Source organism: Python bivittatus, unplaced genomic scaffold (assembly GCF_059951505.1).
Source record: "Python bivittatus isolate LINGU-HERP-01145 unplaced genomic scaffold, Pbiv_v1 ctg000000_np1212, whole genome shotgun sequence".
NCBI lineage: Eukaryota > Metazoa > Chordata > Lepidosauria > Squamata > Pythonidae > Python > Python bivittatus.
The window spans coordinates 5658327-5685022 of NW_028277028.1; the positions used below are offsets into that span (position 1 = coordinate 5658327).

Consider the following 26696-nt stretch of genomic DNA (forward strand, 5'->3'; position numbering starts at 1 on the left):
CCTTGTCCATTCTTTCAGCATAAATATTTTGTATCTTCCACAAATGTGATGAATCAGGCTGCTGACTGCATACCGTCCAATAAAACTTGCTGGTCTTTAAAGTACTTCAGTATAAATCTTCCAAAAGCTATGACAGAGTTTAGTTCTCTTATTTATTCTAAAAACTGAATAAAGATTTCAAATTGGTTTTGACTAGATAGTACCTACCCTTATAGTGCAATCTCATAGGCATTTACTCAGAAGCAAGTCCTGTTAAATTTAAAACAGCTTATACCCACCCAAATCTGTTTAGTACAACTGTTGCTTCAGGCTAATACCTGCTTGCAGAAGCTGATCATACATATTCACAGATGCTTTTACTTTTCTTAGCTGAATTAGATTATTTAGTGCAACCTCGCTCACTTCTTCAAGTTGCAACATCAACTTTTCTGGCATGAGACACTAAAGTAAAGGGAACAAAATAACAAAACACAATTATGTTCAAATGTTCTACAAAGACAGTGTTGTGCATTTAGCAGTGTGGAGGGAGGCTGGTAACTCTAAGTATTTTATAATTCTAAAATCTACTGTCTTTTTCCAGTGAAAAGGAGGATAGGATTCAGACTGGGAGCAGCAGCAAGAAGTTTCTTCTTTCTCAATTTTGATGGATGCACGTCTTGAAAATAGCAAGGATTATAGGGATAGACTTCTTGACTGGCCGTGGGACGTAGCCTCTCTGCCCAAAACTACCAGGATAACTGGAAACAGTAAGGTGTAGCTGGCAAGAGAAGTACATTATAAGCAGAAGTGTCAGAGTTTTTTCACTATTACTGCTTGCTCAGTTGTGTAATTTCCCTTTTGTTCACGTTCCTTATTCCTCTATTTGTTTGCTGATTGATTGCTCTTGTATGTAGATCTAGGACTCTTGTAACTTGGTTTGAGTATCTTAGCTTTCAAGTATTTGCTTCGTTGGATCTATTAAATAAAAACACTTTGTTCATTGTAATCCCATGACTTTTGTCAGTAAATGAGATTTAAACATTCTACAAAGCCACTAAGATCTCATTTTAAAACTAAAAAATATAGTAGATCAGAATTACATGAAGCAATGGAATTGCTAAACCATTATACTAGTTATGAGCATATTTAACAGAACTGGAACATCTCATCAAATACAAATAACAGAGGACATGGATTTTTGTATGTTTCATAGAGCTCCAAAACTGCATTTATTTAATACTACAACATTCGTTGGATGAACTAACATATTTTTGTTGATTTGGCATGGAATAACTATTCCTATAAGAGCAGATTTTCAAAAGTCTTAGCCACAAAAATGTCTTTCTATCTACACAGTGGTTTGAGTTTACATGTGCTTTTCCCCTGTGAATGGAATGCTGGGCCCCTAACTTAAAAAAATACGCCGAGTCAGGATGAAAATTAAATTGTATGTTACTTTTTTAACATAGCTAATAAGAATACATCAAGGAAAAAAAATAAATTAAAATTTGATATTAAACTACTTTACTCTTGAGTGGTCCCTTCCCAGTTACCAATCCTAATGTTCTCCACCACTAAGGAATTCCAGGAAATGAAATGACACCTAGAGTGGCAATGACAGAAGACTGAGTATGACCAAACTCAAGTACAGATCCACATTTGGACCTACACTCTGGCAATAAGAGCAGTGAAGCAGGCCTATCTCTCTTGCTATCCTATATATATTAGAAGCATTGGTTCATTCTTGTGACTTTTTCTCCTGCTTGCACGGCACAACAGGCTAAGAGTATGTTTTCGGGCAGGAGAAGCACATACCACCCGGACAGTTACTGTAACAGAACTGTTTGCTTCTGATCTTGCTGCATCCAATCCTCACTCCAACCCTAACCCTGAGACCAGACAGAACCAGTATTGTTGCAGGCCCTCCACACTAAAGGATAAGAAATGTGCAGCAAGTCCCTAACTGTAGCAGCTAGATCCAGCAAGTTCATAACCATTTAAAGACAGGAGAAAGAGACTGAAGATTTAAACCCTGGGGTTGCTATGTATAGTGGGCTGAATTGCTAGATTCCACAGCAGATGATCTTCTTCATTATTAGGGTTTCTTGTATCTACAGTAAAAGTGACCTGTCTATTCAAATCTTGTTCTTGACTCTTCCACTAGTGACTCTTGATTATTTGTTGAATTTCTAGGGAGACATTGCCGTGCCCTGAATGAAGCTCTGGCAATAATGCCAGTTTTATCCATATTCTTGAACCTAATTGTATGTAAGCAGCACAGTACAGATAACTCAATGTTATGCCAAGTTACACAATACTGTGTATTGAGCAAAGAGAGCAGGCAGAAGACAAGGATGAGCTTAAATACCCTTACTCTAGTACAAAACAGGGAATTGTGCCTGAGCACAGCAAGCATGAATGTAACTGATTCAAGTTCTTTTGACTGTATTCAAGCAGTGGATTAATTGAACAAGTAATGTTATTCAATGCGTATGAAATCTATCCTTGTATGCTAATAAATGTGCATTATGTATGAGATAAACAGTGTAACATTTACCTGAATGTGAGGTTCAGCATAGTCTTTCTCAAAAAACTCAGGATGTGTGTTAATGATATGTTTGGCTGCATTTTGTCCTGATGCTTTTGACATGGAAAAGAAATGCTGTGAAAAGAATATACCTTTATTTTATAGAAAGTAATCATATGTAACGCTTTCTTACATCATACTATCACTTGTATACTGCCAGAAGTCCTTTCAATTAAGGCAGTAAATAAGTAAACCCTATAAACAAATAAATTGTTCTTACTAACTTTAAATAAGATCTTCTATTAAGCATCCAATTTTTTAATGATTATTTTTCTTGGTTTATAATATGTGAAGTTTAGTAAGCAACTCTGCATATGACACACAATGGGGAAGTTGGATGTAGCTTTTCCCTTTCCAGCTCAGCCTCAATTATTAGTTTATCAGTGTGCAAAAATAAAGGAAATTACAATTCCAAAAGAACACTAGAAATAATGGAATTAGTCTGTGCTCTTCCATGCATACAAACAGTAATGATTGCAAATCAAACTACTGTTTTGTTTGTTTCTGGCAAATACAGTTTTGGAAGAGTTACTTACATGCTCTAAAGAATTTCTGGGGATAAGATAAGGATCATCTTGAAACCTGTAGTGAACAGCTGTAATATCCTGCAAGGAAGAGGAAATCTGTACATTAAATGCTTTATGTACAGATTCTGTTCAAATGCACAAAAGATTCATCTTTCTGTAGTACTGAGATTAAGACTATCAAAATAATTTAGTTAATACTCGAAAGCTCTTTTATTTAAGAAGTCATGTTTGAAATTTGAAACTTATTTAGCAGATATATCATACTTTTTTCTCTTCATATAATTACATGAAGTACTTTGGGGAATTGCTAAACCATTATACCAGTCATGAGCATACTTAACAGAATTGGATTTTCGCATCCAAAGGAAAATCTAATAAAGTTAATTTCAAAACAAAAAACAAAAGTTAACATTAAAGGCAACATACAACACAGATAAAAATATATTTTGCACTCTATAGGGCATTTTACATCAAAAGAGGACTAGTAATGTAATGAAGGTTTGTACTTACCCTGTTAACAGTTGATGCAAGTGTCTGAAGAACTGCTGATTTATCCCTAGTTTTAAGCAAAATGTGTTAAGTTTAAATTTGCAATATTATTTTTAATTTGCAACAAAAACGATGGTGCAGTTTACTGAACAAAAATGTAAAAATAGATACAAAGATCTAAAAGAATGCTTCAGAACCCTACACATTCAATTCAACTGGCAAAAAACAAGCTTATAACATGAGAGTGTTTATTCTATAACAATACATTATAGCGTCTTTCCAAACGGATTATTTGGGATGGAAAAGAGTTTTGGAATCAGTTTTACAGCTGTTCTAGTACTTCCTAATTTGTCAGCTGTGGACTTAATGTGCTTTGAGATCTTAATTGTCCACTATATTTTTCTACAACTACCTAAACTACTGGGGAAACATGTCCAAGCAGTGGAGTGTCTGCAGGTGGTATCTCACTTGTTCCTTTTCCTTTCTCCTAATTCTAGAAACTGATGAAGTTCTGAATTAATGTTTTGATGCAATAAGAAGGGGTTGACTGTTAACAAAATGAATCTTTATTCAGATAAGAGGAAGTTTCTTAATTAATTAAAAATATCTTAATTAATTAAAAATAGTACAGATTTTTACTTAAAAAGCTACACTTATGTTCAGAGAGTACTCAGGTCATAGTTGTACATACTATGCCAGAGAAATGACACCTGCATCCACAGCAGAAATGCTGGAGAAGGCCTGGCTATGGTAATACACAAGACCGCATTTGGATAGGGAAGCATGGCTTATGGTTAGGCACGGGCTCACATTCTTTTTTGAGCGGTAGTACTTTAAAAAGAGGGGAAAAACTGCAAGAAGCTATCATGCTACTTTGGAACATGGTAATCTCACAACCAAATATTTACACATTGTTTGCAAATGTACACTTTAAGCATTTGGGGTGGCATCTAGGAATATTCTTCCTGTAGTAAACACATATATCCTGAAGCAATGGACGATGCGACAAGCCTGTTTCCCAAAAAATGTTTATAACTTCAGCTGATCCAGAATGTACTAACAGATGCCCTGATAGCTTATGTGAAAATTTCAGAGTAATTTCACAAAGGTTCAGTCTCTATTTTTAAAGTTTTATACCATTATTTATGTTTATGGGATTATGGCTATTTTAAATTTATTATAAGTTGCCATGGAAGGGTAGTAATACATCTCCTGAAAAAAAAAATGAACTGAAAAAACTCACCAGTTTTTTTTTCTTGGAAGGAAAATACTTTCTTCTGAAATTATGAAAAACAAAAACAACTATAACCAAATTATTAAACTATATACATCCGGAAAACATTCAACTATTAAAAATTTAATTATGCATGGAATTAAAATAGTCACTAAGCTTGACTGTATCAGAAGCAAATTTTGCAGATAAAGAAGCTGTTCTATCCAGGCTCACTTTATCCAGAAACAAGCCCAGTTTCTTCAAGTGGAATTTATTTTTACATAATTATACAATGGATAACATATATTAAGAATGATAAATTTATTATTTGCAAATATGCATTTTAAGAGTACAAGCATAAACACAACAAAATATACCTTCCAGGATGGGGGATTTTTCCTGAAGGGTTGCATTTTCTGAATAGTGCCTAAGAAAATCAAAAATTATATGGATAAATGTATACATATATATTGCATACATAATTTAACAGCATTCTCTTGAATACATAGCATTATGAGACATTATATAACACAAAACAAAGCATATTTATTAGATTTATATTTCACCTTTATTTTTTAGAATTTAAGGTGGCATGCAAAATGCTCCCTATTTTTCCTACACCAATAACACCGTGAGGTAGATTGAGCTGGGAGAGAATGATTGGCCGAAAGTCATGTTAAGTTAAAATCAAATCATCTTATGGCTGTAATGTATGAATCCAATCTATTTCTGAAAAAAAAAACTATATCTCAAATAGAAAGCAAGCAAAATGTTGGCTTTCTTGAGGTAGGTGTTTATAATTTATTGAAAGTGCTTCTAGCAAAAATGATTTCACCTAGTATCCGTCAATAGACAATAATTATTAGAAAATCAAGAGACACAGAAAGAACTTTCTCAGGTGAGATGTGTACCAGCTACTCTCAGTCACCCTCCAGTGTTGGAAAGTGCAATTTAAGCCAAATTATATAATCCTCTGCTAAGTGCAGGAATCAAGATTAAAGCATCTCAGATAGGAAGCTGTTTATCCTGTGCTTGGATACACTGAGCAGTGGGGACCCACCACTTCTCTGGATAATTGGTTTTTATTGTGGGACAGCATTTCCTAACATACGGCCAAAATTATTTACAATAGGTGGCATAATATGTTATAAGGCTTTATGCACGCCCAAGAACCATTGGCTGTAGTTTTTAAGAGCTCTTCCAGTTTTAATTTTTAATGTGACAGAAGAGGGGAGACTTATTCAGATCAGGGGTAGTAATAATTGTACTTAGTTTAATTATAAATTTATCTACCCCCACACAATTTTTTCTCCTACGTACCCCAATTTTTAAAAAGCACTGTAGTATGCCCCAAAAAAAGAAACACATTTGCTTTCGAGCAAGGTTAGATAAATCTTACAGTACAACTTTCTGACTCTCTTCTGTTGGGTCAGGCCGGCCAAGGTTTGCAAGCCGCTGAAATTCAAAACGCCCAGAAAACTTCAGATTACCTACCCTTAAACTAATATAGTAGGGTGCATACAATATGATTATATTTACAAGGAAAAAGCAGTATTAAGAATGATTTGCCATCCCAACCTAGTTCGGGCATTTCAAGATGATCAAACGGTTGCAATCCGATTCATCAGATTACTGCTGCAACCTTGTACAGTACCTTCAAACTGCCCATTTTCCCGCCTCACATTTCCAAGTCATTCGTGGGAGTCCTGCTCTCACATCCCCACCCAACGTACCTCTCACCCCCTTCCCTAAAGGAGCCAGACGCCCCCGAACCGCCGAGTCTTCTCTGGAACAGATCTCGGGTGGGAAACGAGCTCAGACGCAGCCACCGTGCCGCCATAACGGAACGGCCGTCCGCCGCAGAAGACGGGAAGAGACCGGAAGCGGAAGCCGTAATCAGGAACATCGCCGCGCGCACGCCGTGCACACGCGCTGGCTCCTTGGTTGCTAGTCTCCGTCGGGTCAGTGGTAACCTGGCCAGCATTGCTGAGGTCTTTTGGTCGGGGTCATGGCGGCGAAGGAGGTGCCGTGGCGGCGCCTGACGGGGCTGTCGTTTGGAATGTATACGGATGCGGAGATACGGTAAACTGGGAAGGGCACGAAGGATACATTGCTTGAGGCAGCGATCAGGCGTTCGCTTCCCCGGGAGTCCGCCCACATTGAGCTCTGGGGGACTTAGTTAATGAGGCCGCGCTTTACATCTTTCGGCCTCTGAGTATCAAGATGTTTGTTGCTTTTCTAACGGCGAACTCTGCTGCTATCCGATTCGCAAAGTTTTTGCCTTGAAGTTTCCAGTGTTCCTAATTTCAATTTCAGTGTTCTAGAGAGCCTTCTTCAGCATGGTGCCCCACATTATGCTCTTCTTCAGTAGCATGTTGAGGGCCAGCTGATCTAAGAAGCCCAAAATGTGGCACTGTATCATCAGTTGCTCTACATTGTCTATCCTTGTGGTTTTCTTGGTAAAAATAGGATTACACTGATGACTCTGGCCACCTCTGTATTAGATCTATCCCTGTCCTGGGTGGTAAAGGCCATCTGGGAGGTGACATGCATTTTGTTCCATGTGGTAGTATATGCTTCTTTGAGGGAGAGTGTAGTGCCTCCTGCCTTAAAAGAGGTGGTGATATACCCCCTCCTCAAGAAACCTTCACTGGACTCAGCTGTTCTGGACAATTTTAATTCAGTCTCAGACCTTCTCCTTCTAAGGGAAGGTTGTTGAGAAGGTGATTGGGTTACAGCTTCAGAGGGTCCTGGAGGATATGGATTATCTAAACACTTTTCAATCTGGTTTCAGACTGGCTCATAATATTCAGATGGCATCATAGTTAGGAATGCCTGTGTCTGCAAAATTGTGAACAGAGACAGGGTCAATTTACACATAGTATTAGCCAATTCTGGTGAAAATGTGTACAGTGAATGTTAAAATGTATATTTTCTAGCGATCTAAAGCTCAGTTCTTGAAACTATTGAATTTGACTCTTGTTTTCTGTATTTCAGTACAGAAGCTTTTTTTTTCTTGATACAAGCTTTGAGTCGATAGTTATATACCCAGCTGTAGGATAGTTCTAAGCAACAAATCCGCTGTAAACATTCAGATGTAAAAGTTTGCAACATATAATATTTGCTTTTCTTTAAGTAGTCAAAAAAGAGCATGGATGCGAGTTCTCTGACAGTTGCTATTCTGGATAAAGAGTTTCTGAGTTTATAGTGAAAGCTGTAAAACTTCTGGGAAATTAATGAACGTTGAACTCTTTATATTGTAAAATGTAATTATTAATTTCAAGGATTTCTGTGACACTTTCTTTGCTTTTTTCCCCCTTTGCTTTCACATTTAGGAAATTGAGTGTAAAACCTATAACCAATCCTCTTTTTCTTGATAATGCGGGTACTCCATCCCCAAATGGACTATATGATTTGGCTTTGGGTCCACTTGACAACAAGGAAGTGTGTGTTACTTGTGTGCAAGACTTCCACAACTGTCCTGGTCATCTGGGCCACATAGAACTACCCCTCACTGTTTATAATCCTCTCTTCTTTGATGTAAGTATGTTAAGCCATAGTTTCTATAGCATGGAATGAATTAATAGCAATGAATTAATCACTGTGTTCAGAATTTATAAATAGAAGTATTAATAGTTAGTAATAATCTAGAGTGACCTTTTCAGTCTGTTGTAATGATTATAACAAAATAATGTTGGCACAGTATTAAACACATGTGAATTAGCAGGATAATAAAGTGACTGTTCTTATTTTCAGAAATTATTCCTTCTGATGCGAGGTTCCTGTTTGAACTGTTGCCATCTAACATGTCCACGTGCTGCAGTTCATTTATTACTAAATCAGCTAAAACTGTTGGAAGTAGGATTGATTCAAGAGGTCCATGATCTTGAAGCAGTCTTGAGTAGGGTAAGTTTTACTTTGCTTAATTTGTTTTGACAGTATTCCATAGGTTTGTAATATAATTATTCTTTCAGTTTTTAGAGGAAAGCTCAGACGTAACTGGTGTTGATGTTGAAGAAGTATTAAGTTTGCACACACAGGATATGCTCCAAAATAATCAGCTCAGAGACTACAGTGCACATGTAAGTAAGAAGAATCAATATTTTATGTGGTTGTTTACATTGCTTTTAATGAACAGCTTCCTCTCACTTCTCATTAATTTGTGAAATCTGTGGTTCTTTATGAAAATGTCATTTGTTCTGGGCTTACTATATGGCATTTTTCTTTAATATTCTGAGCTAAAACTGTTATTATCTAACTTCCTCTGTCACAAAAGAAATGCAATATAATTACAGGCTGCTCATTAAAAAGAAAATGGGTTTTTTTTATCTGCAGCTAGCAAATCCTGGATTCATTCTTCCTGTTAGCTCTTTAACGATGTATCATTTGTGAGGGTCACTGTGTGTACTTCCTAGTTAGTGGGGTGTAGGCAGGATATGTTGGTTTGCTAGATAGTGTTTAGACTAGAAATCCTAGCTTGTATAGAAGTGTAAGTATGCTTGGGATAAAACTGAACATTGGTTATACTGGTATATATTTGAGCATTTTGGCTCAAATGTCAAAACTGGCCTTACTGTTAGCAAGGGTATATCTGAGCCTGGCAACCTAGTTTATATCCTCTCTAACATATTAAAAAGTGTTACATGAAAGTCTGGATTGGTGGTGGAGATTCATATCTATTGGTATCTGGTGATGACCGTAGCATATGGACGATTGCAACCTGGAATGTAAAAGAAATAAATAGTAAAAAAAAAATGAAATAACAAATGAGATAACTGAAGGAAAATTAGATACATTGTACATCTATAACACTAAGAGGAAGTGGAAAGATGTGATAAATTTGAATGAAGGTGGTCTGATCTTGTCAAGTGGAGCTGAAGGACAGATACGTGGAAGTAAAGGTAATATATCATGGAGATAAATCATATGTGAGACTAAATGGAAAGCTTTGTGAATAGTTCAACGCTGAATAGGGAGTAAACAATGAATGTTTGCTGCTCCCTTTAATGTATAAATGGATAAATATGTAACAAATACTTGTGACATTGGAGATGTCTAAAATTAAATCACTGCAGAGTGAAATTTTAAATGAAGTTTGCTCTTGGTAGTGTCCACAACTGACCATACTTAAATTTGTGTTTCAAATTTATACAAATATAATTTGTATAAATATCATACAAATATAATTTCTAGAACTTTGCTTTTCATTCTCTTGATACAGGTAAAAAATGTATGTGAGTGTCGAAGTAAACTTATCTCTCAATTTTGGAAATTACACATGACTTCAAAGAGATGTCCGAACTGCAAGTAAGTTTTTTTTCCTGGGCATTTTTATTCCTCCTCCCTTCATCCCAAGATTAAAAACTACTAGGATCTCTCTTCTCATTGGTTAATGTTTCTCTTTTTTCCCCCTCCATCTTCAAGAGCAGGAAGATCACTTGTTCGAAAAGAACATAATAGCAAGCTCACTGTGACTTATCCCACTGCCGTAATTCAGAAGTCAGGCAAACAGACTGTAGTGGAGGAAATAGCAAGTATGTGTATTCTGTTGAATATTACACACACACAGGTGCAAAACTTGATACTGAGAAATATTTTGTTACACTAGAACAAATTGTTATAGAATATGCCATGTGGATCTAGATACAGCCTTCAAACATTTCAAATCTGCTTTGTGTGTCTGGGTTAAAAATTAATTGATTGAAATTTACAGACACTTTAATAAAAAATGGCTTTGTAAACTATTTCCAGACACAACTGTGTCTGGGCTTTCTCAAATTTAAGAGTGAACACACAGACCTCAGTGGAATTAAAACTAGTCCTAAATCCCATAGATTTGCCGTCAGTTTACTCTTAATTAAAGCTAACTAAGTGGTTTGACTCACACATAAGCCATGTTTTACAAACCACAGTGGCTGAGGTCACATGTCACAGTAAGCCAAAGCAAGCACACTAAGCAGCAAATTGTCTGAAGACAGCCAAATCTTAATTCATCCAACAGTTATTCATGAATTTAGAAGCTTCTCCATGTAAGGAAAGTACATTTAACTGCCTATGTTTGCACATCATGCTAACCCATAACATGAATTATCTGGTTTTGTTTGACATAGCATATGAACCATATTCTTTGGATTATCATGATGCTCAAATCCAGACAACTGTCACATATTCACAATAAATAAATTAGCCACAATAAATTGAAAATGTGGCTTAATATACAGTCATGTGAAAAAATACACCCTCTTTGAGTTCTGTGGTTTTATGTATCAGGACATAATAAAAATCATCTGGTCCTTAGCAGTTCTCAAAAGTAGGTAAATACAACCTCAGATGAACAACAACACATGACATATTACACCATGTCATCATTTATTTTACAAAAAGAAAGCCAAAATGGGGAAGCCATGTGTGAAAAACTAAGTACACCCTTACTGCTTTCATAGGTATGAAGAGGCTAAGTAGCAGCCAGGTGCTGCTAATCAAATGCCCTTGAACAACTGATCATCAGCAAGTGTGACTACCTCTATAAAAGCCGAAGTTTTAGGAGTTTGCTGGTCTCGAGCATTGAGGTGTGTGTTAACACAATGCCAAAGAGTAAAGACATCAGCAATGATCTTAGAGAAGCAAGTGTTGTTGCCCATCAATCTGGGAAGGGTTATAAGGCCATTTCCAAACAATTTAAAGTCCATCATTCTACAGTGAGGAAGATTATTCACAAGTGGAAAACATTCAAGACAGTTGCCAATCTTCCCAGGAGTGGACATCCCAGCAAATTCACCCCAAGGTCAGACCATGCAATGCTCAGAGAAATTGCAAAAAATCCAAGAGTTACATTCAGACTCTACAGGCCTCAGTTAGCATGTGAAATGTTAAAGTTCATGACAGTACAATTAGAAAAAGACTGGACAAGTATGGTTTGTTTGGAAGGGTTGCCAGGAGAAAGCCTCTTCTCTCTAAAAAGAACATGGCAGCACGGCTTAGGTTTGCAAAGTTGCATCTGAACAAATCACAAGACTTCTGGGACACTCCTTTGGACAGATGAGACCAAAATGGAGATGTTTGGCCATAATGCACAGTGCCATGTTTGGCAAAAACCAAGCACAGCATATCAGCACAAACATCTCTACCAACTGTCAAGCACGGTGGTGGAGGGGTGATGATTTAGGCTTGTTTTGCAGCCACAGGGCCTGGGCACCTTGCAGTCATTGAGTCGCCCATGAACTCCTCTGTATACCAAAGTATTCTAGAGTCAAATGTGAGGCCATGTGTCTGACAGCTAAAGCTTGGCCGACATTGGGTCATGCAACAGGACAATGATCTGAAGCACACGAGGAAATCTACAGCAGAACGGCTGAAAAAGAAAAGAAGGTGTTGCAATGGCCCAGTCAAAGTCCAGACCTCAACCCGATTGAAATGCTGTGGCGGGACCTCAAGAGAGCTGTGCATAAACGCCCACAAACCTCAGTGAACTGAAGCAATGTTGTGAAGAAGAGTGGGCCAGAATTCCTCCACAATGATGTGAGAGACTGATAAAGTCATACAGAAAATGATTACTTCAGGTTATTGCTGCTAAAGGTGGTCCTACAAGCTATTGAATTATAAGGTGTACTTAGTTTTTCACACATGGCTTCTCCATTTTGGCTTTATTTTTGTAAAATAAATGATGACATGGTGTAATATGTCATGTGTAATATGTCATCTGAGGTTGTATTTACCTACTTTTGAGAACTTCTAAGGACCAGATGATTTTTATTATATCCTGATACGTAAAACCTTAGAACTCAAAGAGGGTGTACTTTATTTTTCACACGACTGTAAGATGGTGGATTGTCTACTGACTGCCGAGTTTAGATATTATAAGATGGGGACAATTAAAATACTTGGACAAAAGCAAACGCAGAAAATGTTTCAAGTAGCTTGTGATAGATGTCAAAACATACAATACTTCTAACTTCTTAGCTATAGATGAAACTCAGCTGGGAAAACGAGGCTACATGACACCTTTTACTGCCAAACAACACATTGAAGTTTTGTGGAAGAATGAGGGTAAGTGAATAAAACTGCTTGCTATCTTTTAAGAATTAATGCCTCCTCTCAATGTAAAAAGAAATTGCTGATTCAGCACCTATGTTGAAGTCTATGTTGTGGCTGACCTATTTTATTTTAGTAGCAACTGTGCATGATTCTGAATGGCTTACAGATCTCTCCAAATAGTAATTAAATTAAAACTAAAATGTAAAAGTATAAGCATAAAATAACAATATAGTAAAATAGGTTTGTAACCAGCAATATCCCATACACTGAGGAACAATCATAACAGCATCAACAGCAGGATAGGGTAAAATGACTCCTTCAGCCCTAAAGGCCCGCTGAAATAGCCAGGTCTTAATGGCTTGGTGAAAAGCTAACAGGGCCAAGACTTGTATGATATTGGTGTAATGCTGTTTTAGAGAAGAGGAGTAGTTACTGAGAAGTAGTGACCTGGAATCCCTGCAAGTGGCGTTTCTTAAGGGACAGGACCCAGAGAGGTCCTGCCCTTCCTGATCTCAGTAGATGGATGGATACTGCTGAGAGAAGGCAGTCCCACAGATATCTAGATCCTGAGCCATGAAGTGTTTATAGGTAACAACCTGCACTGAGTTGCCCTAGAAGCAGAGTACATCTATGTAATTCATAGATGGATCTGTGCAAATCTGTGGATATTAGTGGTGCATATTAATGCTCAAAATACAAAACTGAACTGTAATTAATTACCATGACTACAGTCTAGAGAAAGTTTTCCTCGGCAAGGATCATTGAAATGAATGGGAGCTAGGCAAACATGCTGAGTACAGCTCTTGCAAAGTCGCAATATATTTTCCTCCAAGAACACACTAAATTGTGCCAAGTTGTTACAACTGTTTATTTCTCATTTTAAAACTTTCAACAGAGCTTGATTTCTACCGCTTGAGATAGCCCTTTTCTCTGGCTCATAGCAGAATCATATTTAGGAGTCTTACTGAAAGATCAAGGAGGGAGGGAGATAATTTGTATTGGTTTGTGCATAAGATCTTAGCTTTGCATGCAGTGAATTACACATGAGTATTTAGGAAGCTGCATCCTGAAATATTTTGCTTGTGTTTTCAGTACAATTTGACTTCCATTTTAGTTTTTTAAATTTATTACAGCCTTTAGCCAGCAAATAAAACAGACATAAAAGAAGAGAAGAGAGTCAAAATAGATAGACACAAACAAGCATGTACAGCAACATTTGGTTTCAGACATGCAAACCAAATGAAATAGTCTCTAGAGCGATACAGTAATGATATCTGCATCTTGGTTATTGCAGCAGATATTCCAGTTCTTCTCTGTTCTGTTTAGGGTTTTTCCTCTGCAAGCTTTTCTCTGGTATGCCAGTCACTGGTGATTCAAGTTTCAATCCTGAGATGTTTTTCCTGAATAAACTTGTTGTACCACCTTCCAGGTAATGTTATTATTTTGCATTTTATAGTAGTTTTATTGTATTTATGATGTCCAATTAACAGTAAGAAAGTTTTCTAAGCATAATCAGTGTAATCTGATGTATAGATATCGCCCTGTGAATTGCATTGGAGATCAGATGTTTGCTAATGGTCAAACAGTGAATTTACAAGCTGTGATGAAGGATGCCCAGCTCATTCGAAAGCTTCTGGCTTTCATTGCTCAAGAACAAAGCCAGTCGTTACAGACAGAAGAGGGGGACCTTAAGACGGTAAGATTGCTTCAGGGCTTCAAAATGAGAAAGAAAACTGTTTAGTTATAATCCAGTGAAGTTTTTAGATAATACTAACCAACCTTCTGAGTATTCCTGATGCTCTGTTAGATAATTTAAATAATTACTAGGAGGTTTGTGCCTGTTTTTTTAAAATATCTGCATCTTTTGCAGTAATGGGAAGAGAGAACAGTCAGATTTCTAAGTCCCCTGCTGTACTTCTCAGCTTGCTAGTATGATACAGCAGGGTTTTTCAAACTGGATTTTGTGGAACCCTAAGGTTCCCTGAGAGTCTAAGGGCAAAAAACCTAGTTCGCTCAAACACAGCCAGTGTTCTATCAGTCAAGCTTTGCCTCTTGATCAGGGGTTTGATTAACAGGTTCTATGGCTTGTTTACCACCACCCGGTGTTAGCCCCCCCATGTTAGACCATTTGGAGGGGGCTGCTAGCATAATGAATGCTAGTGTGTACTTTTATTTTACAGAAAAATATATTCTGGCTCTGAAACAACTTTTCAGCAGTTACCTGCTTCTTTATTTATATCTGTCCTACCTTCCTACTCAAGCAAGCAGTCAAAAGAGCTATTTGTTAAATGAAAAAACAAAACCAAATTAATACTAAGAAGGTAGGGCTTAAGCATACATTGTTTTCTCCTTTCAACGAACAACAAGCATTTCAAGATTAGCATAATTTCATTTGATGTGTTATTTGTGAATGAACATAGAGGGCAATGTCCCCGCTTCCATTATTTTTGAATATAGTAAAACTCAGCACCTCCATTCACTAGACTTTGAATGAAATGGACAATTGTTTTGTTTACATTGTCTCTAAAGTAATTGATTACACTGACCATCAGGAGGCACCACATTACCAATTTCATCCTTATTGTGAATCTTCAGACACAGGTGGCCAGATGTTATTCTGTAGGGTTCTAACCCTCCACTGGGAACTGAACTCATGGACCTTTGCACTTCAGATGGCTGTACTCAATACTTTAGGAATTATACAGTGTATTCAAACTTATTCTGTGTTTATTTTGGTAACTTGTTAGGTAACTTCTGACCTCGGAATGCTTATTTTCTGATATTGTGTTGACATTGTCCTGGTTGTGAATATCTATTTTATTTGTTTTGAAGAACGCTGGAGGAACTTGCCATGTACTTTTCCAGTGGGTTATATTTAGTCTGCTACCTTGTGTATGAGCTGCCCATCATGAGTTTCCCTTCTGAGAATGGAATGTCCATCCCTAACAGAATCCATCATGGTGCCATTGGGATGCACAGGTCCTTTCACCTCCACAAGATAACAATCCATGAAGGAATATATATACAGTGTCATTATTTACATATTTTTAGAACAATACATTTCAGGAAAGAATCCAGTCTTTTTTTGTGTATAATTTTGAATGAAATGTATAAGATTGTATTCTTGTTTGTTTGGAAAAGTAAAGTTGTTACTCCAAACACTGATGACAAGGTTTCATTTTCTGGTTTCATTTTCCATTTTTCAGCAAAAAGAGCTTGGGAGCATCAAATCCTTCAGCAACTCTCTGCCCCACCTTTCTCCTTTGCTCTTTGTTAAAACCAAGGCTATCAAGCACTTGAACCCCCCCCACTTTTTTTTACTAGTTTTTTTTTTTTTAATTGAATCAAAACATTATTTCTGAACTGGATTCTTCTTGCTGAAATTTTAATTTTTTGTTCTACAGATGATAGACCACCCCTTGGAGCCTCTGGACCATTCTGTCTTGGCAACAATTCCTGGGCAGACTACTGCAGATAAGCTTTATAACAGTTGGATTCGTCTTCAGAGCCATGTGAATATTTTGTTCGACAGTGACATGGATAAGTTAATATCTGAAAAATACCCTGGTGTACGTCAGGTGAGAGTTCTGAAGACATTTAAAATTCTTGAGAACTGCAGGAAGAAACTAATGTATTTTGAAATACTCATGTACAGTATACTATTTGTATTTGCATACTATCCTTAAGAGAAATACTTCCAAGGTTGGTCGTATAGGTATAGAAATAAATTAAATATACAATGCAACAAAACAAATAAGTTATGTTAGGAAACTAAAAATCAAGTAGCAGTTAAATTAAGAGATAGAACTTTTAAAAAGTGAGAAAGATGTGGAATTGAAAACTTATCAGAGGAGACAACCTACAGAGGTTTTTTTTATAAACTTTATTAAGTTTTGAAAAGCAAAGAGTTAAAAGCTAACAAGAACTAATAATCAAGAAGAAGAGTAGAGAACAAGAAAGTTAGAAATAAAGAAAAGTGAAAAGGAGAAAAGAAAAGGAGAAAAGAAATACAGAAAGAATAACTTCAACTTCTTATACAGCAGATATAAATGAATCATATAATAGCCTGCTACTCTAAAACTACATCTTAACGTACATACAGGTGTAACTCGAAAAATTAGAATATCGTGCAAATGTTCATTTATGTCAGTATGGCAACTCAAAAGGTGAAACCAATATATGAGATAGACGCATTACATGCAAAGCGAGATACGTCAAGCCTTACTTTGGTATAATTGTGATGATTATGGCGTACAGCTTATGAAAACCCCAAATTCACAATCTCAGAAAATTAGTGTGAAAAGGTTCAATATTCTAGGCTCAAAGTGTCCCACTCTAATCAGCTAATGAATTCATAACACCTGCAAAGGGTTTCTGAGCCTTTAAATGGTGTCTCAGGCTGGTTCAGGAGGAATCACAATCATGGGAAAGACTGCTGACCTGACAGTTGTGCAGAAAACCATCATTGACACCCTCCATAAGGAGGGAAAGCCGCAAAAGGTAATTGCAAAAGAAGTTGGATGTTCCCAAAGTGCTGTATCAAAGCACATCAATAGAAGGCTATGTGGAAGGGAAAAGTGTGGTAGAAAAAGGTGCACAAGCAGCAGGGATGACTGCAGCCTGGAGAGGATTGTCAGGAAAAGGCCATTCAAAAGTATTGGGGACTTTCACAAGGAGTGGACTGAGGCTGGAGTTAGTGCATCAAGAGCCACCACACACAGACGGATCCTGGACATGGGCTTCAAATGTCGTATTCCTCTTGTCAAGCCGCTCCTGAACAACAAACAATGTCAGAAGTGTCTTACCTGGGCTACAGAAAAAAAGAACTGGTCTGTTGCCCAGTGGTCCAAAGTCCTCTTTTCTGATGAGAGCAACTTTTGCATCTCATTTGGGAACCAAGGACCCACAGTCTGGAGGAAGAATGGAGACACGATGCACGATGCTTGAAGTCCAGTGTGAAGTTTCCACAGTCTGTGTTGATTTGGGGAGCCATGTCATCTGGTGGTGTTGGTCCACTGTGCTTCATTAAGTCCAGGGTCAACGCAGCCGTCTACCAGGAGATTTTGGAGCACTTCATGCTTCCTTCCGCAGACGAGCTTTATGGGGATGCTGACTTCATTTTCCAGCAGGACTTGGCACCTGCCCACACTGCCAAAAGTACCAAAACCTGGTTCAGTGACCATGGGATTACTGTGCTTGATTGGCCAGCAAACTTGCCTGACCTGAACCCCATAGAGAATCTATGGGGCACTGCCAAGAGAAAGATGAGGGACATGAGACCGAACAATGCAGCGGAGCTGAAGGCCGGTATTGAAGCATCCTGGTCTTCCATAACACCTCAGCAGTGCCACAGGCTGATAGCATCCATGCCACACCGCATTGCGGCAGTCATTGCTGCAAAAGGGGCCCAAACCAAGTACTGAGTACATATGCATACTTATACTTTGCAGAGGTCCGATATTGTTCTATTTCCAATCCTTGTGTTATTGATGTCATGTAATATTCTAATTTTCTGAGATTGTGAATTTGGGGTTTTCATAAGCTGTACGCCATAATCATCACAATTATACCAAAGTAAGGCTTGACGTATCTCGCTTTGCATGTAATGCGTCTATCTCATATATTGGTTTCACCTTTTGAGTTGCCATACTGACATAAATGAACATTTGCACGATATTCTAATTTTTCGAGTTTCACTGTATTTTGTATAATTATTAATTTAATCATTAAATCCATATATCATAATTTTGTTTTGTTTTTTTCTGTTTCCTGCAAAAAGTCCAAAAGGGACTTCCAGTTGGCATTAATCAGTGTTTTTTCTCTAAGTAAAGCTGTCAATTTCGCCATCTCGGCTAACTCCATCAACTTCACCATCCATCCTTCCATTGTAGGTAATGTTGAATCCTTTCACCTTTGAGCATATAAAAGTCTAGCTGCAGTTATCATATATAAAAACAAAGGCCCCTGAGCTTTTTCCAATTGTTTACCCATCAGTCCCAAAAGGAAAGTCTCTGGTTTTGACTGTATATTAACCTTTAAAATCTTCTGGATTAATATATGTATTTGAGTCCAGAATTTTTCAGCTTTATTACACGTCCACCAAAGATCATAAAAAGTCCCTTCTCGTTCACATTTCCAACATATATTTGAAACCCCTTTATACATTTTTGATAATCTTTCTGGTGACAAATGCTATCTGTAACCTACAGAGTTCTCATAGGTAGGGTAACACTGAAAAGGTTCTCTTAGTAATCATAATCAACCACATTCTTGTGGTCTCTCTAGTCATATTCATATAAAGGCATCTGAAGAATTGCCCCTTGTACTGACCTCGGCTGAGTAGATTGATCTGGGATCTAGCTTTCTTTCAGATATCCAGATCCCAAGCCATGAAGGTATTTAATGATCAAGTGCTTTGAATTTAGAAATTGAATCTAAAGCTAAGAAATGGCATGATGTAGTTCCAGTATCTAACCCCAGTTAATGGACTAGCAGCTATATTCTGAACTCACTGTGAGTTACAGGCATTCTTCAAAAGTACTTCCATATGCAATGCATTATAGTAGTTGATTTGGGATGCTTCCAGAATATGGGTTCCTATTGCCAAGCTATTTCTAACTGGGAAGAACCACTGTTACCACACCACCCTAATATGACATAAGGCAACCTATGGCAGATGGCCCACATCAGGGTTTCTGGTGCTAAGATTGGAGTTTAGAGAAAGAATGGATGAACCTTTTGGTCCAAGGGTCACATTTGTTGGTTAGGCACAATGCATCTACACATGCCACTCTTACCAGGAGACACATGCTGCATTCTCTCACACATGTACAGAGCATATATACAGATTTTCTCAGCCGTCTCCCTATCCCTGAGATATTCTGAGCAGGATCTATGCAGGGAGGGGAAAGTAAGGAAACATCCCTCCCCTCTAGTGACCTGATTCCTGATTAGCTGGCTAATGGGAAAGACAGGTATATTTTTCCTGTAAGTAAACTGATCAAAGTGAGATTACTGGTTTCTTGCAAGGGAAACCCAACAAATTATTTCTGACTTTCAATTGATTAAGGGGAAAAGTGGGATATTTGTCCTTGAGCTCCAGAAGTCACGTTTTTGGTGTCCAAAGAACATATGCATTTTCTCATGAAATGACATTCCAAGTAGAGCAGGCTGAACAGCCACAGAATTTCTGACTTATCAGAATTGTGTTAGCTTTCACCAGTCCTGTCTCTCAGAATTTCCACAAAGCAGAGGTGAATGACATTGGTAACTGATTTTTATTTTATCCTCAAATCCCTGATAATCTCCTCCTGCAGTTCCATGTACTTGAAAGTAAAGTTGAAAAGCATTTCTGTGGATCTTGAACATTTTTCAGAATCTTCAAACTGACATGAATCTATTTATGTTTGTATCTTTCTTGCTGACTTTGCTATTAAATTTATGATGAAAGATTCTTGAAAAAAAGAATGGTCTGTTTCGTAAGCATATGATGGGAAAGAGAGTGGATTATGCTGCACGGTCAGTCATTTGCCCTGACATGTACATTCAGACCAATGAAATTGGCATTCCTATGGTAAGAAAAAAGATTCTTTGCTACAGATGGTCATTTTATCGGATTGAAAGTTTGGGGGTTAACTGATTTGTTAGTTGTACATACTTTGGTAGATCTGAAGTTTGACAAGCAGGTATATTGACCTGCTACAGAAAATCTTTAGGAAGATAAATGCATATATAATGCAGTAGATTGGAATGTACTTTTTCACAAAATGTTTGACACTTCTGCTTTATGAAGAACTCAAGTGGAGAAGATAACAGGAGGCATTGAAGCCTTGGCTTGGCTCTCCTTAAATGTGATGGTTTCTTTTGCTTGGAGGAAAATGTTTTCTGTTGCTATTATCTTATCTTAAGGCTGTCTATTCCTCGTCCCTAAAAGTTTGTCTCCCCCATTTTACAGCATGTTGCCAGGAATATAAAAAAATTGGCAATCAAAATGTTGAGAGAAAGGCAGACAAAGGAGGGACTATGGGAAGAAGATGGGTAGCCACAACTGGAAATGAATAGAACTGAGTGCAGTTATCATATTTAGATGTTGTTTCAGTTGTGCATGAGAATCAGACGTTTATGAGAGTGAATAATATTTTCCCTGCTAGTAGTATGGTATCTACACAATGGAAGTCGTTCCTTAGTGATAAAAGAGGAAAAAAATGAATATATTTTTTTCTTACAGCAATGGAAGTATACACAATACTTAGGGTTTTTTCCTCTGTTTTTTCCCTTGCAGGTGTTTGCTACCAGACTGACCTATCCTCAACCTGTAACTCCCTGGAATGTCCAGGAATTGAGGCAAGCAGTCATAAATGGTCCAAATGAGCACCCTGGGGCTTCCATGATTATCAATGAAGATGGGTCTCGCACAATATTGAGTACAACTAGCCAGACTCAGAGGGAAGCCATAGCCAAGCAACTCTTAACCCCTTCCACTGGAGCACCAAAACCAGGGATAAAAATTGTGAGTGGTGTCCAACTCTAGTCTACTATATTTTTTATATCAAGGTATATATGGCATGTGTATGGTAGAGATGCTAACATCCCAATCCTCTATTGAGATTATATTCTCTTAGCTGTTTGCTTCAGACATTTTGATTACTGTACTTAGTATCACAGTTTCTAACTGCTTAATTTGGAGGTGTCACTGATTCAGGCTGTGTTATAGCACCTAGTGATATAAAAGCAGGAGAGGCAGGCACCTTGAGGTTCCTTGGGTTCTCCCTTGCTCCTTGCTCATTGTGCTATACGTTCAGCAAACCTGATTGTGTAGGGTAGGATAGGGTTAGCATATCTGTGGACTTGGTACTCTCTAACCATGAGGGTGGGGCATCTGGGGAGCCACAGAGCTTTATTTACACCCCCCTAAAGGACAACATTTCTGTGAAGCCATACAAAATGTTTATGTTCAAGAGAGGTTTTGAATTCCCAAATCCCAGCTACTGGTGCATTGCAGCCTGGATAATGCTTCATGGACTGGTAGATTCATAAACCCACCTTATAGCAAGAAGATAGGCTAAGTATCTTTTCAATATTTTAAGGCTTGCCTTGTCCATTAACTTATTGAGAGGGGCAACCTAATACATATAACCAAAGTTTGTTTGAGTATGAAGGGGGAGTTCCCTCAGAGAAATGTGCCCACCTGGTTTTCGTGTAGAGTACCATCCATGATGCTGGGGCAGGGTAATTGAGTTGCTGTTCTCATCCAGGGAGCTCTGGTGGCTACCAGGGCCACTACCCCATTTCTGGATGTGAGAGCCTGTTTCTAAAGTTAGGCCTTAGGGGTTGGTTGGTGTTGCTGCTGTTGTACCAGCCTCCCTGCTACATAGCCGAGCTGTTTGATGCTGTAGCTGAGTTGGCAGTGGAGTTCCCAAGACATAAGAATCTTGAGAATGCTGACTGCCTTCTTTCAGCCCAGAATTTGAGTCAGCTTAAGACATAATGTATATCAGGTGATTGTAGCTAGTTTAACAAACCATGGTTAAACTCTTGGCATAACATTATTTTCAGACCCAATCCAAAGGACAGTCATAATTAAATACAGACCAAAAAAAAGATAGTTCTTGAAGTGCCTGCAAAAAATTAACTGATGGCCTTGCACATTTCAGATAAAAATCCTTGATGAAGAAGCATTGAAAATTGTTTATTTTTAAATTATTGTTATTAAACTTTTTTTAAACATAAAAAGAGACAGAATCAGAAAAGTAACAAAACAAAAAAGTAAGAAAAGCACAAAATTTTTTACATACAAGATTTACATGCATCATAAAATTGAGTAAAATAGAATAAATGAGTACAGATGTTCAGAGTAATATTGATTTACATCTACTTATGTCATCTTAAAATATATATATCATTGCTAACATCTAATTGATCTGCAAGTTTCAACCATAGTAATCACACAATATGAATCATAAATCAAAGTAAAAAATTACAATAAATTCTATCTAGTCAATAAGTCCAATCATCCAAGGCTTAAATGTTAAAATTTTATATTAAGAGAAGCACACTTTTTCAATGTGGTGCAAGGCTATGACTGGAATTGTAGTAAAAAGAAAAAATGGTTTCCATGTTAAATTGAGCTTACTTTAGACATTGTGCAATGCACCTAAGAAGCAACCGTATACCATTTTCCATGAGAACTATAGAATATTCTAGCAATTGTTAGCATATACAAAGCTAGTTTAATGTACTTTATAGGAATATAAGAGTTAATAATATTGAATAGAAATTGGCAATTTAGAAAGAGAATTCAACTTTTAGAATCTGTTTCATTCTATTATAAATAATTTGCCATAATTGTTAAGCTTTCCAACATTGGCACCAAATATGGAATAATAATACAATCTGATTGTTACATTTTCAGTAGTTTTAAGAAAACAAATTATAAGTAAGTAATAAATATTGGAGCAATATATCATCGATAGAATATTGTATACCAATAAGTGTGATTTTCACCGTAAATTTAGCATTTTTCTTCCATTGAAATTCCCATGATTGCATGTGAGAGAAACACTGAAAATCTTGTGTGTTCTCTGTTGTAGCTCACTTGTTCTCAGCTTTCAACCAGTTCAAGAATAAATTCAGAACACACTGGATCAGTAATAAGTTTTCTCCGACACTTTGAGGACTTATAGCATTATCTTGCTGAATTGTAACTGGGTTGTATTTAGTCACTTCTACATTTTCTGTCCTCCTCAAATCCATTTTTAATAATACCTGTTTCTTTTTTCTTGCATGCCACCATCAGTGTTTTGATTTTGGGATGGTTTATAAGGAAGGAGATTCTTTTTAGAGGAAAGGCAAAATCAGCCTAGGAAATCTTTCCCATGTGTCCCCTAAAAGCAGTATCTCCCTCAATATTTTCCTACAGGCTTTGATTAGCTCTCCATAGCCTGTTCAGTCCATAACAGACAAGGCTTTTCATTGTTCTCAGGACAGGCTGAAGAAAAACCAGTGCTAAAGTGGTTTGTATTCAGCTTCACACTAGCCCTTGGTTTCTAAGCATTGAAGCAGGATTAGGGGAATCAGGTGATCAGCCATCCACAAGGCGATCAGGCTATTCTTTCAAAGAGCAGAATGAGGAGAAAGAAGCCCTGTTGATAAGAGTCCTGTACTTCCCCAGCATGAAAAATGTCATAATCAACTGGATGAGCAGGCACTCTATATCCTAGAAAAGAGATTTTATATAACTGAGATTTCACCTAAATGATCTTGTACTACAGGGTTTTGATCTGGCTTTTATGCTGGAATAATGAGAAGGCCCCAAAGATTTTTGTCAGACCTTGGAGTAAGGATGCATAGATAGTAATAGTACCTTGGCTTACTATTAACAGTTCAGTTTGTCTGTTTCAGTCTTCCCCAGTCTGATGTGCTCCCATATGTTAGGTCTATGACTCCCAGATTTCCCCATGCTGCCTGGGAATTCTGGGATTTGTAGTACCAGTGTATCTGGGAGGCTGCTTGTCTAATAGTCTGTTTATCTTTGTTCCTTTTTCCATATTGTGGTTTTCCCTTCAGTCCACTGCAATTTTTAATTCTTTAGGAAAGGAAATGTTTATATAATTGAACTTGTGTTTTTGCCAGGTGTGCCGCCATATTAAGAATGGTGACATCCTTTTGCTGAACCGACAACCCACTCTTCATAGACCCTCCATCCAAGCCCATCGAGCCAGGATCCTGCCTGGAGAGAAAGTTCTGAGACTTCACTATGCCAACTGCAAAGCCTACAATGCTGATTTTGATGGTGATGAGATGAATGCGCATTTTCCTCAGAATGAGCTGGGCCGAGCCGAAGCCTACGTATTGGCCTGTACAGATGAACAGTATCTGGTTCCTAAGGTAAATAGCTAAACACGGTGTAAACTGTCATTGCTGTTGCATGCCATTTCCCATTTTTGCTTTTCAGTCACTTAGTGATTTTGAATTTAGTCAATGGTGGTAAAGAATTTTGACAGTTTGTCAGTGTGTCAGGATGCATTAGATCTTGGCAAAGAAGTGATTTATCGCCTCTAGCAGTTACATCATGACAACTTTTATTTCTTCTAACCTTGGAGCTGGTAAGTTGCAGTTGAACACAGGAAAAAAAAAAGAATGGTCCCTGATACTTCCTTCCTTCCTAATACTGACATGTTTAGCATGCCTGTATTGGTGGTTTTATGTCTAACTACCTCCAGTAATCCCATATGAAAAAGAGAGGAGGTGGTAACATAACATGGGCTTGGGAATGATGCATGAGAAGAGGGAAAGAGTAATAAAGTGGATTTGGCAAGCTAGAAGTAAACAGCACTCCTGTCCTTATGTAAATACATGCATTACTTGCATTTGGAAATGCATTCATCCGCCCAGAAAAAGAGAAAGTAAATATGGATTGTATGGAGGAACAAGACAGGGCTAGAGGATTGGCAGGCAGAATTAACAAAATTCCTGATGTGTAGCCCCAGAATAGTTTAGTTCTACCTTTACTACATGGTGGTAGATATGTGGCACTTAAATGCTTTTAAGGTAGACAAATATGAATAATTTTCTGCATTTAGTTAATAGTGAAGAGAAAAAACTTACATAAAAATATAGAAGCTGACTTTTTATTAATTTGCTTACATAGCTGCTTGTATTACCTTAATCTGTGTCAACTATCTGTTGAACCATTGAAGAACTTGCAGGTTTTCCTACTGAACCTACTAACGTACTACTTGATTCCTCAGGATGGGAAACCATTGGCAGGATTGATTCAAGATCATATGGTGTCTGGTACTAGCATGACCACACGAGGCTGTTTCTTCACTCGAGAGCAGTATGTTGAGCTGGTGTATCAAGGGTTGATGGACAAAAAAGGAAAAGTAAAACTGCTATCTCCAGCCATTATAAAGCCACGATGCTTATGGACAGGAAAGCAGGTAGGTTAAAAATACCTTGGTGTTTTATTTAAAATACAAAGTTTAGAGTAGAATGCTGCTTACCCAGTCATTGAAACCCAGTATTTAGTGAACTCTTCTTATTTGGAAGTACAAGAGAGTCCCCACTTGATTGGGTATAATGATGCTTGCTTTTTCGTTATGTATATGTTTTGTACTGGTGTTATTACACTCAGTCTTGACCTTTGGGTACATCTCTTGGATATATCTCTTAGATTGTTCTAACTTAATTTTATTAAAGATGTAACAGCAATGTTGATTAGCTGAAAAACAAAATTAGGCCACTTGAAAGATTACCAAGTAGTTGCAAATTTTCTTGGATAAAAAGTTCAGAAAAAGACTTTGGGAGAGTTTCCTGGTGTAATCTAACATCATCTATGAATTTAATAAGAGGTGGATAGCAGTCTGGAGATCATTCCTCCTAACAGTGAAATCTGCTCCAGATGTGGTTCAAATCAGCCACAATATGACTTTCTCCTCCCCCTCCCCCATTTCTTTTTGATTTCTTAAAAACTTGCTTGATTGTGCTTGAAAAATCAAAAGCCTGCAATTATTTTGTAAACTAATTTTGTTTATTTTTTTTATTTGATTTGGACTTTCATTTCACTGGGTCCTTCCCTTCCCCTTCCCCTTCCCCTTCCCCTTCCCCTTCCCCTTCCCCTTCCCCTTCCCCTTCCCTTCCCTTCCCTTCCCCTTCCCCTTCCCCTTCCCCTTCCCCTTCCCCTTCCCCTTTTCATGTTTGCTCCACTTGCTTCTCTTTTTAAAGTTAAATCTACAATTCGTCATCTTGAACCAGGTTCCTCTAACTTCTGAATAACTCTCATGCTATCTGTTCTTTCATTTTTTACTGATAGTGACATCCTTTTATTCACATATTTTCCTGCTTTTCTCTTCTCCTGTTCCCCATC

General features: G+C 37.6%; 2 protein-coding genes across 3 annotated transcripts in view; one reads left to right on the top strand and one right to left on the bottom strand.

Annotated features, from left to right (window-relative positions):
- Positions 1-6686, bottom strand: part of PTCD3 (pentatricopeptide repeat domain 3) — a 29327-nt gene extending 22641 nt beyond the window's left edge. Inside the window, exons 1-7 of the mRNA XM_007439251.3 lie at positions 6529-6686; positions 5173-5222; positions 4826-4859; positions 3604-3649; positions 3103-3171; positions 2537-2641; positions 318-441 (exon numbers count right to left, since the gene is read on the bottom strand). Coding sequence (XP_007439313.3) covers positions 318-441; positions 2537-2641; positions 3103-3171; positions 3604-3649; positions 4826-4859; positions 5173-5222; positions 6529-6635 — 535 coding nt within the window. The 5' untranslated portion in view covers positions 6636-6686. The remainder of the gene's footprint in view (positions 1-317; positions 442-2536; positions 2642-3102; positions 3172-3603; positions 3650-4825; positions 4860-5172; positions 5223-6528) is intronic.
- Positions 6687-6688: 2 nt separating this feature from the next.
- The window catches only part of POLR1A (RNA polymerase I subunit A), a 46779-nt gene continuing 26771 nt past the window's right edge, over positions 6689-26696 (top strand). The window contains exons 1-14 of one of the 2 annotated variants that reach the window (XM_088140244.1): positions 6689-6877; positions 8131-8335; positions 8552-8701; positions 8770-8877; positions 10017-10102; positions 10220-10329; positions 12755-12841; positions 14156-14258; positions 14363-14525; positions 16234-16407; positions 20280-20402; positions 21111-21338; positions 24461-24715; positions 25579-25770. In XM_088140244.1, the coding sequence (XP_087996370.1) occupies positions 6804-6877; positions 8131-8335; positions 8552-8701; positions 8770-8877; positions 10017-10102; positions 10220-10329; positions 12755-12841; positions 14156-14258; positions 14363-14525; positions 16234-16407; positions 20280-20402; positions 21111-21338; positions 24461-24715; positions 25579-25770 (2058 nt within the window). In that variant the 5' untranslated portion in view covers positions 6689-6803. The remainder of the gene's footprint in view (positions 6878-8130; positions 8336-8551; positions 8702-8769; positions 8878-10016; positions 10103-10219; positions 10330-12754; positions 12842-14155; positions 14259-14362; positions 14526-16233; positions 16408-20279; positions 20403-21110; positions 21339-24460; positions 24716-25578; positions 25771-26696) is intronic. The other variant, XM_088140298.1, reaches the window with a different exon arrangement.